This window comes from Podarcis cretensis (assembly GCF_951804945.1).
Source record: "Podarcis cretensis genome assembly, chromosome: 1".
In the NCBI taxonomy this organism is placed as follows: Eukaryota; Metazoa; Chordata; class Lepidosauria; order Squamata; family Lacertidae; genus Podarcis; species Podarcis cretensis.
Genome location: NC_137170.1, coordinates 61,157,134 through 61,176,449, shown reverse-complemented (window position 1 = coordinate 61,176,449; position 19,316 = coordinate 61,157,134). Strand labels below are relative to the sequence as shown.

The 19,316-nt window shown below is 39.6% G+C and overlaps 1 protein-coding gene across 2 annotated transcripts in view; it reads right to left on the bottom strand.

Moving 5' to 3' along the window:
• NAV2 (neuron navigator 2) overlaps nucleotides 1–19,090 on the bottom strand; it is a 541,062-nt gene extending 521,972 nt beyond the window's left edge. Inside the window, exon 1 of one of the 2 annotated variants that reach the window (XM_079970617.1) lies at nucleotides 18,471–19,090. In XM_079970617.1, the coding sequence (XP_079826743.1) occupies nucleotides 18,471–18,545 (75 nt within the window). In that variant the 5' untranslated portion in view covers nucleotides 18,546–19,090. The remainder of the gene's footprint in view (nucleotides 1–18,470) is intronic. The other variant, XM_079970619.1, reaches the window with a different exon arrangement.
• Nucleotides 19,091–19,316: the final 226 nt, after the last annotated feature.

Sequence of the window (19,316 nt, the reverse complement as noted above, 5' to 3'; positions counted from 1 at the left end):
AAAGAACAATGAAAATCTCTTATTTGACTCTGAAAAATCACCCTTAGTTTGTTTGGCTATCTATCAAAAGGTAACAAAACACACAACACTCATCCTTGTTCATTCTGATTTACTCATTATGCATTTATGGTGGTCCAGTGTTGGCTGCCTGGGATTGCATGAACAGTAAAGACTAGTGATCCCCTAGACCAGGCGTAGGCAACCTAAGGCCCGGGGGCCGGATGCGGCCCAATCACCTTCTCAATCCAGTTTGTGGATGGTCCAGGAATCAGCATATTTTTACATGAGCAGAATGTGTCCTTTTATTTAACTTGCATCTCTGGGTTATTTGTGGGGCCTGCCTGGTGTTTTTACATGAGCAGAATGTGTGCTTTTATTTAAAATGCATCTCTGGGTTATTTGTGGGGCATAGGAATTCGTTCATATTTTTTTTCCAAAATATAGTCCAGCCCACCACATGGTCTGAGGGACGGTGGACCGGCCCACGGCTGAAAAAGGTTGCTGAACCCTGCCCTAGACAGCCAGCATACATGGATTACAATGCAACAGCTTGTCCATGTTCCTTCAAACCCCCGATGGGCAATTCAAGGCAAAGCCAATCTGCATGCCCCCCACAGCAAAAAGTATTAATGCCTTACTCTGCCACAAGGTTTGGGGATAAGCCTCCTTAAGTGAGGAACAGGAACCCACAGTTCTACCAGTAAAAAAAAAACATTCACCCTTGTAAGCTCTTAGCAAAGAAGAAAAGCTGAGGAACTCCTAATTTCCCAGTGCCAAGGTAGCATGCTGTGGGGATTCGCAGTCAATAGAAATGCTGTGCGATTTAGTTTCTCAATTGACTACAAAGCAAGGTCCAGTCTTGCCATGGCGATGTCACTCAAGAGTTCTCTATGTCCTACAGAACTCAACCTTGCCTTGTGCTCTGGAAACAGATTAAAGGTAAAAGTAAAGGACCCCAACAGTTAAGTCCAGTCGCAGACGACTCTGGGGTTGCAGCACTCATCTCGCTTTACAGGCTGAGGGAGCTGGCGTTTGTCCACAGACAGTTTTTCCGGGTCATGTGGCCAGCATGACTAAGCCGCTTCAGGCAAAACCAGAGCAGCGCACTGAAATGCCGTTTACCTTCCCGCTGGAGCGGAACCTATTTATCTACTTGCAGTTTGACGTGCTTTCGAACTGCTAGGTTGGCAGGAGCTGGGACCAAGCAACGGGAGCTCACCCAATCACAGGGATTCGAACCATCAATCATCTGATCAGCAAACCCAAGAGGCTCAGTGGTTTAGACCACAGCACCACCCGCGTCCATCTGTCTCTGGAAACAGATTAGCTATCATCAAATATCTACTGGCAGGCAGTTGCTGGATGACATCTTCCAATCCTGGGCTCCATTCAAGTATTGCTCCGTGCCTCACAGGCTGTCAGCTGGCCCAATATAGGGCACCAGGGGTAGCCATGAACATTTTGGCAACTGAAGCAAAAGTAAATGCAGCTGTCATCCTTTTTTTTCTTTTGGGGGGGAAAAAGAGGCACATAGAAATGCAGGGGGGGTATGAAAATAGCAAATCTGCACCAACTTCAGTGCCACATGTCTCTACATAGCACATAACATTTGTTTGCTATTGTCTGATGCAGGATTTCTCATTGCCAGAGAGACACGGTGCTTTTCAAACTCAACAACTGCAGGTCTCTTAAAGAGAGCAATTGTTGTTGCAAAAGCCTGTGCTTGTGATATTATTGTTCTTTATTGTTTGCAAGCTGCGTTGGGATTCACTTGGGTGGAAAGTGGCACAGAAATGCAATAAATCAGTCATAGCAGCAAACAAAGCTCCAGTTATAGGTATGCTTCTCTCCCATACCTATGTGCCTGATCTTTGGATCCCAACCTCAGTTTGTATTTGCAGACATCCCGTCAAAAGTAGTAAAGTGTATCAGATGGCAAATAAGGCATGTCCCGTCCTGCCCCTGCACGGACATTAGGTCATGGGAACTCATCAGTTGATGGGAAATGATCAGCTGAATTTTTAATTCTGATGGCTCCAAGAAGTCTCTTTATTTTCACATAAACCTGGGGGAAAATATAAACATGTTGTACCTGAGCCTGAAGGCTACTTATCATTGCAGATCATTTTGCATAAATTACACCCACATAATACCCACCTATAATTTTGCAATCATGAAGCTCTGTTTTACAACATTTGCGTGATGCTTGAATGTGAAAATTCATGCTATGCAATGGATATCATCTGTACGTTAACAGAAATAATTGCTTCCCCACCCCAGCAAGAAGACAGTTTAGAATCAAGGCACAGTTTCAAAACCTCATACAAAAGAAACCCAGCTAAAATCTCCAGGGCTGTAGAATAAGTTAAGGTGCTTCCCTAATTAGATATTCTTTTCCCCATTACCTAAAGATTGGTGTTTGATGCAATGGGAAGAACGTGCATGGCACATTACCATGCATTCAATAATGAAAAAGGTCACATAGACAGCTACTCATCGTTACAGAATCTGGGCAGCCAGCCAGCAAAAGAGAAACAAAGGATCAATGGATATTAAATTATTATCAGACATTATGAATAGTTTCTTGGTTAGCAAAGTTCAACAGTGAAAACATTTGACACACTATTACTTCTGCTTCATAAAAGCTTTCATTTACTTAAAGGGGGGGTGGCTTTGATGGTTAGAACTTCTGACTTCCCAAGAGATCTACTGCAGAAGATGAATTCTGGAAGTCAGATATCTCAAAGCAGGAGGGGGAAATCCGGCTTGCTCAGAGTAGGGATCAACCAAGAAAGCCCAGTATGGCACCTAACACACCTTCTTGAGGGTCACTACTAAATTCCTGGGAGGCTGGCATAAAGAGAAGCTCCACTAGGAAAGGATGTCGCTCAGTGGCAAGACACATGCAAGAAGTCCCAGGATTGATCATTGGCATTGCCGGAGAGAGCTAAGAAAGATTTCTAAATAAAACCCGGGAGAACATCTACCAATCAGGGTAGATAATACTGAACTGGATGAGCCAATCAACTGATTCAACAAAAAGGCAGCTTTCTGAGATGTCATTGGGCGTGCCATATGGAGGAGCCTGGAAAAGGAGGAATCAGAAGAAGGATTGGCAAGTCACATGCATGAACTCACTTCCTCCCTCTGGGTTACTGTTTCATTCTGAATTTCCATTTTGCACTGGAGAAAGTGTGCGGAGAGTGCAGCAAGGGTGCCAACTTGAATAAAATATTGCAGGAGGCAGGTAAGCCCCGCCCTGCCCAATCAATCACAAGATGCAGTGTGTACACGTTACTTGAATGGCAATGCCTATCAACTGGGAGTGAGAGGCTCAAATGTTTTATTGCATGGGCTACGGGGAATTTGACCCCTAGGAGTTTACTCCTATGAAGTGCAGCATTTCTGTGCATGGAGGAAGCCATGTGGAAGATGGTGAACCCTGTAAGGCTAAATGTTCAGCAAGTTGCCAAAGGGGGAGGGTGCTGATTCATCTTCTTAACAGATTCCCCATAATCTCCAGCACCAAAAACAGACCATCAGCATAATGTAGAGAATGCCTCTCCTTGTCGTATTACTAGATCTTGGGCTGGCTCACCTGCCAGTATCTAGGGTGCTTCTCTCAAGGAACTATATATTGCTTTAGAGATGTGCTCTAGGATCTCTCTCATTAAATGCTAACTACTGGGAGATGGGATTAATTCAGACACTCTAACTCTCACTTCCCAAATATGTGATCCACATAGTCACTGAGGACAGCACCCATCTCACTTTTGTATAAAAAGGATCTCTGTAATTGAGCCTTTCCCTTCAGAATTTCTACATGAAAGGTTTTCAAAGTTGGTTAATTTTAATATTAATATTGGAAAATGTGTTTCAATTAATTTTAAAAAAACAAAATAAATACTTTATAGCAAACATTTTCCTAGATTAAACATTAAAATTGGATTAAAGTTTTTTTAAGCACACCATTGGAATATGCATTGCACTTTTCCCCCCTCTAAAGATAACAAGGTAACCCAGCTTAACAGTGACAGTTATGTAGAAAGCATTTCTAGATTTGTAATCTTAATTGCCAGCAAAAGGTTTCATTAAATTGCACTGTAGGAATTGATTTGCGATGGGCAATTTAAATGGGCTATAATCTTACAGAGGAAAATTAGACATTGCAGACTCATGGAAGAATACAGCCTGAACATTCAGGCCTCTGATAGATTTGCAAACGGCGGGAGGGGGTGGGTTCATATGTAAGCTTTTTGAAAGAAATCTAATTGCATCCTGTTGTAACCTCCAAGGACTCTAAGCAGCAGCCTTTGTGTTGCCTCTTTTAAATAGGCATATCCATGCTTATTGACTACAATAGCCAATACCTTGCTACAACCTAGTTCTCCAAACCCAACACAGCAACTTCAAAGTAATAAACAAAAAAATTGGTGTGGCTCATACGTATACCAGTGTATAAAAATATTGTTGCAGCATTATTTTAACTTCATCTTATTAAGGCGTCAGATTATCTGATGATTTCTCATATAGCCCAGGACTTTAGACAAATTTATCACACCTGGCACTCTATAGATGAATGCTAATGGCACTATGATATGGCTTATTTTTCAAAGTTTGCGGAGGAAAATTACTGTGTGCCTGCTATTGATGATTCATATGAAGCAATGGCTGAGAAAACTGAGCGCCTTTTCCCTGACAATATAAGAAGAGCCTGGCCCTTAAGCAGCTTTATCAAGTAGCAGTGGCCCCCAAGGTTCAAGAAGCAGTCTGTGATCTTCAAGCATAACATGACATTCCTCAGCACCCTTTTATTATTCTGTCTCTAAGCACAGGCCCAGACTGAGGGCGGCAAAAGAGGGCACATGTCCCAGGAGGCAGGTAAGGGAGTGGCAAAATGGCAGCGTAGGAGATAGGAGCACTGCAGCACACACTTAGTGACTCTTTACATTCCGGCCAAGTTGCACATATTAGAAGAGGTGGGGGGTCATCCACCCATCTCTTCTAGAAGGAAGCTCAACCCAGCTGGAATGTAAGGAGTCACTGAAAGTATGCTGCAACTGTGCAGTGCCTCTCCCAACTTTCCCATGCCATGTTGTCATCAGGGCCTGACTCTTCCTCCTAGATGTTCCCGCTGGCTTCCACTATTTTAAAAAGCAGAGATGGGTGGCAATAGAAAGTTCTGCCTGCCCCTTGCCCACTCCCGCAGGAAGAGGAAGGCATGAAGCTGCAAGACAGGCTTCCTTCTTTTGGTGGTGGCAGTAGCACGGAAGGCGAATGGGAGAAATACTTTCTCCCTTTGTCGCTGTCCCACTGCCACCAAGAGAAGGAAGCCTGCATGGGACACAAAGGGCAGAAAGACTTTTTGCCCCCTGCCCTTGCTGGTGTTGCTGTACCCAAGAGAAGGAATCCTGGCACAGATTATGATGGCACAAACCTGCAGGAGAGGGAACAGAAGTGCAGGCTTTTGTCCCATTCAGCAAAATTTGTTGATCTGACACTAAGTATTTGAATGAACCAAGAGACAGACAAATACACTGCTCCACTAGTCACGATGATGTGGTGGCTTCTGCACCCTTTATAAGCTGTGAGGACTGAGTTCTGGGCAATGGAGCAAGCTTCCCTCTTCCCAGTGTATCTTGTTCACTCATTTATTTTTTTTAGAACTAGTTCCTTGGAACCTTGGGGTACACAATGAACACATGCGGCAGTCCTTTCACCAGGCACCTGCTTCTGTGTCTCAGTGCCCATCACAGCCAAGCTTTGTCCGAAAGCCAGTACCCATCTCTGCATTGCTAGTACAGTATTATAAATTATTCTGGGAAATTGAGATGAATTAAAACATTTATTGAACCAACAGTGATACAGAGAGAAGCAAATGGATACATCCCTTCTTACCCGCTTCTAGGAAAGAAAGACGGGGGTGGGAAATTGCACAGATGGGTCTCCTAGGCTTTCTACAGCTATGCAGCTTTCCCCAATATCACTCAAGGACAAAAAGAACAAAATAGGTTAGCATGGGGGCTAACTATCTATTCTCCACTACAGCCCTCATCACATGTCATGGGTACATATTGAACCTGAGCATCACACCAGAGGCCACAGGCATTTGGATGCCTTGCATTTCGTTTGGAATTCAGAAAACTAATGGTCTGAAACAAATAGCACTTAACCTGCTGCATCTAAAGATGTGGTTAGACACAGTGGACTGTAAAAGCACAGTTTAAAGTTCTACACAGCTGCTATAGATGAAGGTAGCCTGCTTCCTAGTTGAGATCCGCCACTGGGAGCACATGCTTTGGTGCTTTGTCTGTGAACATTTCCAAGTGGTACTATTGCATTGTGAAGCCCTTAGGAAACTTGTGCCCATCTCACCTAACAAACTTCAACCTCTACATTCAGACAAGAGCTTCCTCTTCCCACTGTGTGCCAAATATGAACACAGATGCAGATATTGATCATGCTGGTCCCTTATTAATGAGTTTCCTTTTCATATGTTCCATGGGACAGAGTCCCTGAGAGCTTGATGAGAAGCATGTGATATGGCCTTGAACTCAGCTGAGTTTCAGCCCCTAATATCAAGCCAATATTGAGTATTTTTAATTTTAAATCTTTTCAAAATTTTCTGGTTTTTAACTAGAACTGCTGCTGTACATCTTACTTTTCGAAAGAGTGAATCCTTAGGATAGGGTAAGACAAAAGCCTACCCAGTAAATAAAACTTTTCATCACCTAACCCATTTTTCACCAAAAGTTATCTTAAAATATGCCAATGATGGGGAGTGTCACTAGTGTTAGGGAATCAGAAACTGCTCCTAGAGTTACTGGTAAGTATTTAGATCCTTCCCTTGAGATAATAAAATAAAAAACAAAAAACTCAGATACTTAGCTAAAGCTAAGCAAAGCAAATAGTTATCACTATTCCCCTGATGGTTTGAGCATTCCTCTTAAAGTGTAAACCTCAGAAAGTCACAAAAGATTTTAGCCTTACAGCTTTTTAATAATAATAATAATAGAAGAGAAAGGGAGCAACTCTATTCAAATTCTCAAGTGAGAAACATGAGACTGCATTGCTTCCCTAAGGCATGCACACCCTTTATTAAAGTTCTGACTGCCCCCATTGTCATCACAGGGTATATTCAGATGAACCTAGAACAAAGTAAATGCTTGCAACACTTTTTCCACGCTGTGCCTCTGCATGCAAAATGTAAAATGAATACATTTCTTAGGCATGTCAAACACTCTGCTATCTATTATTCTCTGATACTTCAGAAGTAGGCTTTCTCCTTCTGAATTCAGTCCTTGCTTTAACGGGGAAATGCTGAAAAAATTCTAAGCCATACAAATCATAATACATAGTTATCACAATCAGCCTAAGCTCAGCCAACAAAGGAGTAGTTAACATTCAGGTATCAACTCCAAAAAAAGACACACACAAAAAACCCCTAGGCTCCAGAACAATGACATTTTAATGTCATCATTTCAGGCTATTGTCTGGGCCAGATTATGCTTTCCAAGATTCATATGTATAGGAAGCAGCTTGGGGAATAAAGCACTATTGTATTACGAGAGTGAGGATTGTCCTTGTGACAATCTAATTCTAGACTGGTACGGGATAATCCTAAAAATCTGCCAGATCTCCTATATTTAAAGTCTAAAGGACACACAGTGCAATCCTGTGCATAACTGTGCATTCAGCAGAATGTACCTCCCAGATAAGTCCACACAGGATTGCAGCCTTATGTCTCTTGTTATTAGCATAGAAGCAGCTTCCCATCTAAAACTAGTAGTAGTGAATGATAATGAATTTGAGGAGCAGAGCCTTAGGCTGTATTCCATATCCCTTCAGAGGAAAGCTCTATAGGGATTTTACTATGAAAGAATGCCTTTCATTAATGTTGTGGTTATACAGGTGCATAGGATTGCAGCCTTTTTGTGTTAAGTCACAAGCCTTTAGACACAACAAATACAGGCATGAGGAAACTCCCTAGGTGTGTTTGTGTGGAATCTGCATTCTGCTCATGTGCTGTGGCTGAACCAGTCTCTTCCATACTATTCATACCAGATACTTCTTTCTAAGCTAAGCACCTGGCTCTAAAAACAAGCTAAGGTAATAAAAATGATACCTTAAGAACTGAATCATTTCTACCTGTCCTAGATTTGCTAGTCATTACCCCCTGGCTCTGCCTACTATTAACTCTCCTGCTTTCTGACTCAGCAGCAGCAATGGACACCATGCATTACTGTAAAATGTACCACATGCTAAAACTGCCAAATATTTAAGCAGGGAACTTAAGAATAAAAGCAAGAAGAAATGCAGCAACCTGAATTAAGCAATAAGAATAGTTCAGAAATCACCAAGAAGCAAGACCCTAAAAAATTAAATATTTATCAAGCAGACATGTATAACCTCCACACACTAGTCTCTTTTGTCCCCTAGTTCCAACAAAGCCCTGAAGGAAGATGAGCCACACAGGGTGTCTTAACAGATGAGTGACTTTTCCCTGACCTCACAGTATGATTATCAAAACAGGTATAGGGCATCTTCAGTTTCCCACAGATTTCAGGGAACAGTTACTATAGAGCTCTAGAGCCATACACATCCTAGGATGCAATATTGTGGCCTGTTATGTTACACCATATGTAAAGTTTGCTTGGAGCTATGTAGCACCTATTTGCATGGTACTGACCTATTCCCTTGAAAATGCTACGGGAAGCCAACAAACTGGTGAATTTTGCTGTATGACGTCTAGGAAGTACAACCAGGCTACACAAAGAAAGAAATCTTTATATCAGATGCCTAGTTAGGCAGACTCTAAAATGGGGACAGAATAAAAATGTTAGTAAGAAAAAGAAAAACAGCCAGTGCATACATATTTGCTCCAATAGTGCTATCTCTATTCATAAAATTAGTCTCAGCGATGACAACTTTAAACGAGAACAGCTGCCCGAGTCTGGGTCCAGCACCCTATCTTACTGCACCTCATTACAGCTCTAATGGCAGAGACTCATTCACATACCCCTCAGAATTTATTTATTTGCACCAAAATTATTCACAGAATTCATTCAGTCACGCATCCCCAAATTTCAAGCCCAGTTTTCAAATCAGATTTTAAAACATGAGCTCTCTCTCCTTAGGATTCCTGTGCTACACGTATCAACCTTTCATAAAACTTCACACCTTCCACCCTCCAATACGGCAAATGTTGGAGAATATAGGAGGTGAATGGCAGGGAACTGTCTTGCTCTAAACTGCCCCAGGCAAACTTTAAGAGCAACAGCAGAAAATCAGGAGAATTATTTCTGTAAGTGTATCTCCAAAGTTAACACCAGAATCCAAACAAGTCATACATGAGGCTCCACATAACCACAGCGATACTGTTTGTGTTACTGTTGCTATTATTAAAATTTATGGACTGCTTTCTATATCCAAGGACCCCAAAGCAGTCTACAGAATAAAATCACAACACTAAAATGTTTAAAACTTATAAAATCAAATAAGCAACCAGATGGACAGGGTATAAATATTTATTATTAATATTATGTTGTTGTTGTTGTTATTCACATGTAAATAAAATCAACAGCAACTAAAAAACCATGCCAGAGATATCTGTGTTGGTTCCTATCAACAACACACACCTTCCATTTAGCCATTACTGAGGACTGAGGCCTCTGGAGCAGTATTCAGTGTGACAAAACATTGATCTAGAAAGAGAAATTATGCATGCAAGGAAATGTCTTAGGCGCATACAAAGCTCTATGGATCCCAGTAAAGGAATCTGCTTAGGTCTGTAACAAGAATATGGGAGCAATTTGTGTTGTTCTCATATTAATGACTTGCAGAATCCAGGATGTCCATAACCATAAGATAAACTTTATTAACTATTTACACAACAATGAGTCTCTATTAAAGGAAGCCATAGCTTCTCTATTTCTGAATCATCTTCCTACCCCGAGGCTCATCTGATTCACTAAAGCACAACCCATTTAAATTGATAGTGTCCTCACACAATACACTGAGTAATCCAAATTAATCTAAATAGCTGCAAGGAGAAAAGGACATTTAAGAGATGTTTTACTGAATGCAGGTGCCAGTTCTGTCCATGGTGCTATTTTTATGCAAAGCAGCATACTCTTGAGCTTTCAGCAAACACAGGAACCAAGTGTCTCAGAATTTAGCAAGGGCTGAAAAACTGCACCTGCACAATGGAGGCAGGTGGAATTACAGAGCTGGTTCGTAAATGTTTGCTTTTTGTTATTATTCTGATAAAATCTTTTTAAAATTGCAAAGCTCTTGTACAGTGTCTTTGCCTTATGTCTGTGAGCATCCTAATAAAAAATGAATTAGAGAAACCAGTGGCAGCAAATGCAATACACCTCAGATTCTAATCAAAGCCCTTTCACATTATTGCCGAAGTTAACTTTTGAACAACAAATAGGAAAAACCAAGAAGAAGCAAAACTCCTTGCACAACACAGAACAAGTGTGGAATTTTTGGCCTTAGTATTACAAAAAGCATATATTAATCTGATGAACAGATAATGTTATGACCATTATTATACTGAACTATGCAAACTAAAATAAGAATAATCATCTCATCTCCAGGGTGTAAAGAAAGGAAGGAAGCTATTCCTTTCCCATATTCAGCACTGCATGATTGACTTGGCATATTAATGTAGGGGTTGATGTGCACTTTTTTCTCTAAAGCATAAGATATTGATCTCTGCCACAGGCGGGATACCAAACCAGATGGACCACTGGTCTCATCTGCTCTGTCAAATCTTATCAACATAGTGTTAATCTCCAAAAGGAAAGAAAAAGAACAAGATCACAGTTCCATGATCAGAGGAGCCCAGACTGAAATTTTTCATAGTATTTCCCTGCCCTCCCCCACTTTTACTACCAGAATATCAGAGAGGAGCATATGTCACTTTTAGACAAGGCTCAGCATAGAGAAATGGTCATAGTGTAATGCCACCACCAGGAAAAAGTGATGTTCCTTATAAAGTAAATTGAGCTGATCTTCTTTAAATATTGTTACTCAACAGAGAGTTAGATTACATTATGCATGAAGATTTGTAACATTGCTTATTTCCACAAATACTCTTTCCAAGAATGGCTGCACAAGTTCATATGACTGCCACATATGGAATGTCATACGAACTGTCTTACATCCTCTCCAATACATTGCTTAAGATACTTTGTTTATGTAACTGTATCTGAATGCCATCTATAATTTAACTTAAAAGAATAATCTTATGTAGGTTGACAAGGGTCTTAAAGGGTTTTTTTGCTCATAAGTTGTTCCAGTCAGCCTCTTCTGTTTTGATATCTAGGTCTATTTCCCCATAATTGTTTGGTTGCTGATCATTGTCCAGCAGTAAGGTCACTAAATATTTTGTACAAAATTGACAGGATCTTTATGAATGTTCAATCGTATTCAAAATTAAATTTTCAAAGGGCGTCAATGACCAAAGGGCCTGAGACTTAAGTGTTGAGCTTGAAATAAAATGTACAATTTGATGTATAAGTAGCCAATTCACATTGCATCCTGTCATATTTTCTATAATTTGTTCTGCTGTGAGGGTGCTGTCGTTTTCGTAAAAATTAGCTAATATTTATAAGACTTTTTCTTTCTATTTCTTGCCAATTCGATTTCTGTTAGGCATGTAGAAGGAAGGGTGCTATCCAAAGATATTAATGGTGATATAGATAGAGCTAATTTGGGGATCTAAATCTGTTAAATCTTTAATTTTGCTTTTGCGATTTTTGCCATTTCTTGCCATTTCTTGCCATTTCTTGCCATTTCTTGCCATTTCTTGCCATTTCTTAAGGGTTTCCACTGAAATACATATAGGTAAATTCTGAAACAGAAATAAAAACTTTGAAAGTACCATATTCTTAACTGATGCAACTCTACCCATCAATGACAAAAATGCCTTACACCAAGTTTTGATATTCTTATTAGTGACAAAAATTGTAAAGTTGTGTCCAAGATTTTGTATTCCCAAGTACTTAATATGATGTGGGCAAAGGCTGAAGCAGTTGTGGCAGGCCTCGCAGCTTCCTCTTGCCGCATGATGTCATATGTGCATGTCGTGCGCATGACATGCACACACACTGAGCACTCCCAAAGTTGAAGAGAACCCATACCCATGCCAGATGCTGACCCCACTAGCTTTGGCATTACCAGCAGCTGAGTGCCAAGTCCCTTTGGACATGCTGATTGGTGGGTTTGTCTCTAATTGCTTTTTCAAATGGGTTACTGGCAAGACAATAAGGTATTTCCATTTTAACTCATTTCATACTCTTCTCCTTTTCATTGGGTTGCCCAGCCCATTCACATTAACACCCAAGGTTACATTTTGGAGAAATGCTTTTTATTTTTAACGCTAGTTACCATAAAAAATTATTTTGGTTGCCACATATGCAAAAATTGTTTTGTCCCAGTTCCAATATTTGTTTTCATTATAGCTTGAGCAAAAATTCAGTAGATTTCATTTTTAAAATTTATTTTCAGTGTGGTATAAGTGGAAATTGTTTAGTCTCCATTCCATTCCCTGCTCCCCCATATGGAGCCTCTCAGGAGAGACTCAATGTGGATCTTAATTAAGGGCCTGCAGGTAGCGAGTGGATGAACGGAATGAGCAAAATCACATTTAACTCTTTCCCCACCCCCACTTATACAACATTCAAACAGATCAACTTATTGCAATGTTAAGAAACGGTATGCCCTTTCACCATCTCTTCTAGCAACTGCAAGCAAAGGTTTCAGCATACAATGCAGGTTATAGCAATAAAAATGAAAAAGTCCAAGACAGGTTACAGGAAAACGTTGTCCCTGCTTTCCAAGCAGATTCTTGAGTTTCTTATAACTACAATCCATCTTGAGGCATGCATTATCAGCCAAAGTAACAGCAAGTTCTGCATGCAGCTCAAAAGGCAAACTGGCAAAAGTCCAGAGAAACAAACGTTGAGGTATGTCTCAACTTGCAAACTGAACACTGGCGATACAACTCTGCTTAGGGACTAACAAAATTAAGCCTTCTTCATAAGGCGTAATTCCAAGTGATCTGAAGTTCTTCATCACAGTGTTGCAGCAATACAAGTAGTATATGCTTGAAACTGTGGCAGCAACAGGAGCGAACTTGGAGATTAAGTATAACATTTTGTAACAATAGAAATAAGGAAGGGAGACAAGAAACCAGAAGGATAGAAGACTCCAAGCAGCAATCGAAAACAACCTATTCATTTTTTGAGTTTCCAAGCACATTGTGCAGCTAAAATGCTGATTATTATCCACAAGCCATTGTACGGTTGTTGGCTCTTGAAAAAGAAAATAATGTGAAGATAATGAGTTCCTTACAGTGAGAGGCGCAAGCATTTTGCTCATAAAAACCTGAATATTAAGCTTTCACCTTAACACATTTAAACAACCTTTAAAATATGTACAAGCAGCTTATTAATTTTACAGCAAGATGGTAAATCTGAAACCTGGAAAGAAGAAAAAGAGAAATCTCAAATATAAAAGCTGAGCTCTTCCAATGATATAGGTAATTACTACAAAAGGGCACTATTAAACTGTCAGAATTCTATTTGAATTTAACCCAGTCAATGATCAGCTCTTCTCTCTCTCTCTCTCTCTCTCTCACACACACACACACACACACTGAATAGGACAAGATCTTGAACAGGAGTAAATCTGCAAGGCCTCATCAATGTCATGTTGATTTACACAAGCCTTAAGCAAGACCCATTATTTCAACACATTTAAATCACTCGAGAACTACAAGAGTTTGATAGCCGAGTATTAGAATGACTCACAACAAGAGTTTTCTGCTCACAGCAGGCCTGTAGCATACATGCTTCATAATTGCTAGCTTATTCTTTGCATGTTAGGGGCAGATTTGAATTTAGAAGAGTGTTTAAGTCTCACAGCCTAGTCATGTGTTGCATTATTATGCTGCAGAGATGGCTCAGTCAATATGGGAACACTCTCTGCAGGAGACAGTAAAACTGAACTATGCTCCATCTATTCTAACATAGTATGTTCCTGGCCACTGTCCTTAATCTCAAATTCATTGAAGAGGCAAACTGACCACAGTCCCTCACTGGCTGCACAAACTACACAGATTATCTTTTGAGACTCTTAACCTGGTGGAACATGCAAACAGCTCATACTATTGGAGAAATAATCGAAAATATATTTCTGTTGCACTGTTAAAATAGGCACGGATATGTAAAACTCAGTGTGCTATTGCACTCATGTCATGCTTGTGGGCCTCTCACAGACACCTGGTTGGCCACTGTGAATAAGGAATGCTAGACTCCACAGACCCTTGGTCTCATCCAGCAGGGCTTTTCTTATGAGACAAGAGCCCCATAATTTATTAAGTGTCTAATCATGTGCTACTCTTACAACATTAATTCATCCAATCTAATCATACCTTAAGAAACATGAGAACTAAACATTCTAGTTAGTATTTCTTGGACCACTTAATCTATGAAATTTGCTTTGATTGATGGTGAGGAAGTGGTAAGGTACCTCCAATCTACTTGATGATACAGAAGTAACTACTCAAAGAAAGGGTACCCAAAAATCAAACAAATCAATGGTGTTACTAGGAAAAAAGAAAAGTCCCTATGCATCAATTAGATTAAATCATGAAAAAACTTTAAAATGTCTTTTAATGCACTTAAACTAATTAAATGTTTGTTTCGCTTATGTTCAAATTCAGTGGAAATCTGGAGAAAGGACATAGCTGTCAGCTTTCCCCTTTTCTTGCGAGGAATCCTATTCAGAATAAGGGAATTTCCCTTTAAAAAAGGGAAACGTTGACAGATATGAAAAAGGAATAAGGTGGAGAAGTCAAGGGAATTCTGCAAAAAAAAAAAAAAATCTGGAGTAAGAAGCCATCAATTTCTGCTCCAACCAATGCTTGTTGCATGCAGCACTGTTTCCATTCTGCTGCAGTTCAGCTTCTAACGAACACTACATTATTGTGCTTGCTGTTCACTGTGGCTGAATTTTATGTAATTAAGTTATTATTACATTCATTTCAATACAAATACCATTAATTTCAGTGCAAAGGAAACAATGCAAATTGGGGGAAGGGAACATCAATTATTTATCATTTGCAGACTGAAAGCAACAGCGAAGACCAGTCATATTTACCAGTCACTGGATTGATTTCCTCTCCAAACATGGGATGAATTAAGTGTACACCAGCAATTTCTGCTACCATTTCAGTCAGACATCTCTGACATCCCTAGCCTGGAGCTGCTTTTAAAAGAATACATTCTTAAGTCAGTTCTGCCTTAAGTGATTGTGCACTAACTCAATGAACCTAATGGTATAACCAGGCATATCAAAACTACTAGGCAAATTTATGCTTAAGTTCACCTCAAAATGTGAACCAAGTAACATTTATTAATAACAAAAAGAAACATTTTGACAATACCCCACCCCCTGGCACTGTTTTCAAATCAATGCACGTCTATGAAATTCTGAATAAGAAACTTAACAAGGAAAGGAATCAATCCAAGAGAAATCAATACTATTGTGTCACAGAAAATTGACGTCTTGCATCTACACTGGTTAAATAGATTCCTACTGAACCAAACAACGCTGCTTGTTCTTCCAGCAATTTTTACGTGGTTTATTGTGGCTTCCAGGAAGTTTTTCTCAGTTAAATACAACATCTATGATGCAGCAACCCTAAACATGCTTACTGGGAAGAAAACCCCTATTGCTTGTAGTGGAACTTACTTTTGATTAACATGCACAGTTAATTTATGGCTCCTCCCTGAAATCAGTAACCTACAAGCCCCAAAAATTATGTAATGCTATCAGTAGCAAAAACTTATTTCTTTGCCCAAAAGAATAATTCTACTTATTCCAGCAGATCTATTCACATTGTTTTGTTGTGTTGTGTTTCATGATGGGCGTAAAGCCGAATAAATATTTGATTCTGATTCACATGGTTATTTAGGTTATTAATTTTTAACTTTAAAATGGAAAGTTAACCAGAATTTAGGCATGTAATTCACACCAAAGCCATTAAAAATTGTATGGCTAAATCAAGTTCAACTGTGAACATGATTAGTGTCAATCCCATTTTAATTCTGTCTGGAAACTAATAAATCAGTGAAAAGCTTCCCTTCTACCATTACAACTCGGGGGTGGGGGCAGGAGCAGACCCCAATTTTCTGCAGCTTTCTGAAGGCCAATCTATAACAACAAAGCTAGATGAGATCAAGCTGGAGATCAGGGCTAAGAATACTAATTAAATTCAACACCCACAAAATGTGGTTATGAAAAAAGCATATTAAGGGCTGAGCCTCAAACATATTCATGGGGTAGTGTTCCTCTTTCCATTCCAATTTGCACAGGCAATGTATGTTACAGAAAAGAAACCACAAAGAACATGGGCGCATTATTTTCTTTCCCTCTATAAAGGTGGATAAACCTTCGCAGTCTCCTAGCACAGTTTTCTTACAGACGGAAAACAGGAGCATGTGCTAATTTAACACCATTTCTTTCTTATTTATTCATGTAGGAGACCAATTTATTTCCAATGAACAAATCTGTTCCAATAATTAATTATTAATGTTAGACAGCCGTCAAATACACAACATCTCTGGTTGAGTCTCTCGCAAAGAGGCAGGCAGGTAGCACACATTCAGCCCAAAGATTGTGGTCCAAAGTGCTTCTTTCTATAATCCTAAATATGTTTCACTGAAGTTTCTGACCCACATCCTTCTCCCTGGAAAATTCAGCCAGGAAGGAAATGTAATAATACCCAATTCCCTGCGTTGTTTTGCAAACACAAGTAAGAGAGAGATCACCCAAGCGTGAAGAGTCATTAAAATAGATCTTACATATATCATTATAAATTTAATAATCTCCATGACGGCTAGAGTTCAAGTTAAAATGAATGTCAGCTAAGCATGACCAATTGATGTTATCCCAGCTGCCACCGAGCCTCACTTGGGGTTATATTATACTTTCAGAGGCCCCATTTTACATGTGCACCAAACACCCAGAGCCAAGAGCAGATGGAAGATGTGGGACTCCATACTTATCAGAGTTTCAGTCAAAACCGCATATTAATATTAGTAAACCAGCTCTACAGTATCTTAGTGTCAAGAACACCAAATGTTTGTCTCATAGAGCGCAAGCCTTGTATACAGCAGGGCTTTAAATTATATTAAAGGCCTCTAGAAATTAAGTCGATAAGAGGAATTTTCTTTCAGTGTCTATTGATTGTTATTTCCACCTTCGAATGGGGTTGTGAAAATGGGAGAATGAAGAGTCCTTGTCGCCTTCAGCTGATATAGCAAACAGGAGAGAGGGAGGGAGAGAGATTCTTTGGGGAAGGCTCCCTAAGCAAACAACTGCATTTTCATCTTGTTGAGAGAGAGAGCGCTATCCAAGCTGGTTTTATTTCCAGTGGAAAGTAAGTTTTATTCTTCAACAGACTCAGCAAAAGAAAATCAAGACACATAATCCTTCTTGTTCACTGTATCGCTGGCATTACTGAAAAGAAGAAGTAAAGCATTGATGCTCAATTTACAGCTCAGGCATATTTCAACAATTTTCTCAAAGCGATGCATTTAAGTCACAATGAAAAAAAAAGGGATCTCTAGAGGAACCAGAATACATCCAACTAATCCCTGTGGACTTATGTAGCAACAACACATCACAATTTGAACCAGTAAAATAAGTTTAAAATTCAGTTACTCACTACTTTCAATTACTACTAATGAACGACAACACTATATGGGATATAGAGTCACATGTAAATGAAAAACCCAAGGCATGGTTTTCATCAAACTCTTGCTGGCCAATGAAAAGCATACAATTATATAAGTATACTCTCACTTTTCTCAAACACATGAGACACCAGGAAACATATAGATACCATCTTGTAAATCCACGGGTACCAAATATTCCATTAAGGTTGCAATCCAACACTCACTTACCTGGGAGTAAATCCTACTGAAGACGGAATAACTTACTCCTATGTAAATGTGCATAGGATTGCACTACATGACTATTCATTTAAGATCTTACATAGAAAACAGTCCTTTATGCATTTTTATTTTTTTAAAAAACCACAGCACCCACCAACAAATGAAATAGTAAGTTAGCTATATCTTCCTCACTAGTGTCACCACATGACAGCAGACTCGTTATAATAACCAATAATTCTTCCTGCTTCTTATTTTCCTATTGCTCTTTCAAAAACAGCTAGATGCTTCCCAGTTCTTTGCTGCTCCCTTACCACTCAGTGCCAGCCAATTAAACTAGATCAATGTTAAATGTTCAACCTAAGAAAGCTCATCCACCACCAGCTACAACACTGAAAATCTGCGCTGAATACAAAAATTGTAAGTGGCATTTGAACTCCCTGAATCATGCTCAGCAATTTAAGCACAAAATGCCAGTGGTGAAGTCTTGTCACTTACTCTTTTTTGATCTTCCAGTCCATGTGTCACAGGCTTTCTTTTCTGATGCTGGCTAGACTCTGATCCAGATTCCATTTCCCAGTAACAAATATCCTGCGTGTCTCCTGAAGCTTTTTCCTCAAAATCCACAGTATGAATAAGAAAACATTAATGTGAAACGAAAAATAGAGAGAACCTTCAAATCTCTTCCTTGTTTTTTATAATCCTTTCAGATCTCTGGTTTGCCATCTCTGCTAATTATCTTAACAGACAAGCACTGTAAGCCCTTTATTCCCTATTTTAGCTCAGATGTAGAAATCCATTGATGTGCGTTATAGGGAGTTGGCAGAGCTGAATCCATATTTAACAGTCTGTGCCACATCATTGCTTCACCAGCATCTTCCTTGTTGCTCCACCAGCATTCTTGGCATGGATAATATATGTGTCAATAAAGGTGTAAATGTGCATTTAATCCACTGTGTTGATATTATCAGCATCCCTCTCCTAGGCCACCTTCCTCCCATAAATCAGTGTAAACACTTCACAATGATAATTGCCTTTTGCAAATCTAGCAAGTGTAAATTACATAAAATCATCCATGCAACGGTGTTGTCGGTGTCGTCGTCATCGTCTTCTTCCACACAAGCAAAGGCCTAAAAGGGAGAAAACACATATTTTATCTGTTTGACAGATGAAAGGATCTTTATTACATTAGCAGCTAAAATGTGTGATAAAATCAGAGCTTTGCACATATAAAACTTCTTATGCACATGGTTAAGAACACACTGTTGCTAAAATAATGGGTAAAATGTAGTATCAGATGTGCTGACCTGTGCAGCAGGTCATCCCTTTCCTCTCCTCTCCCCT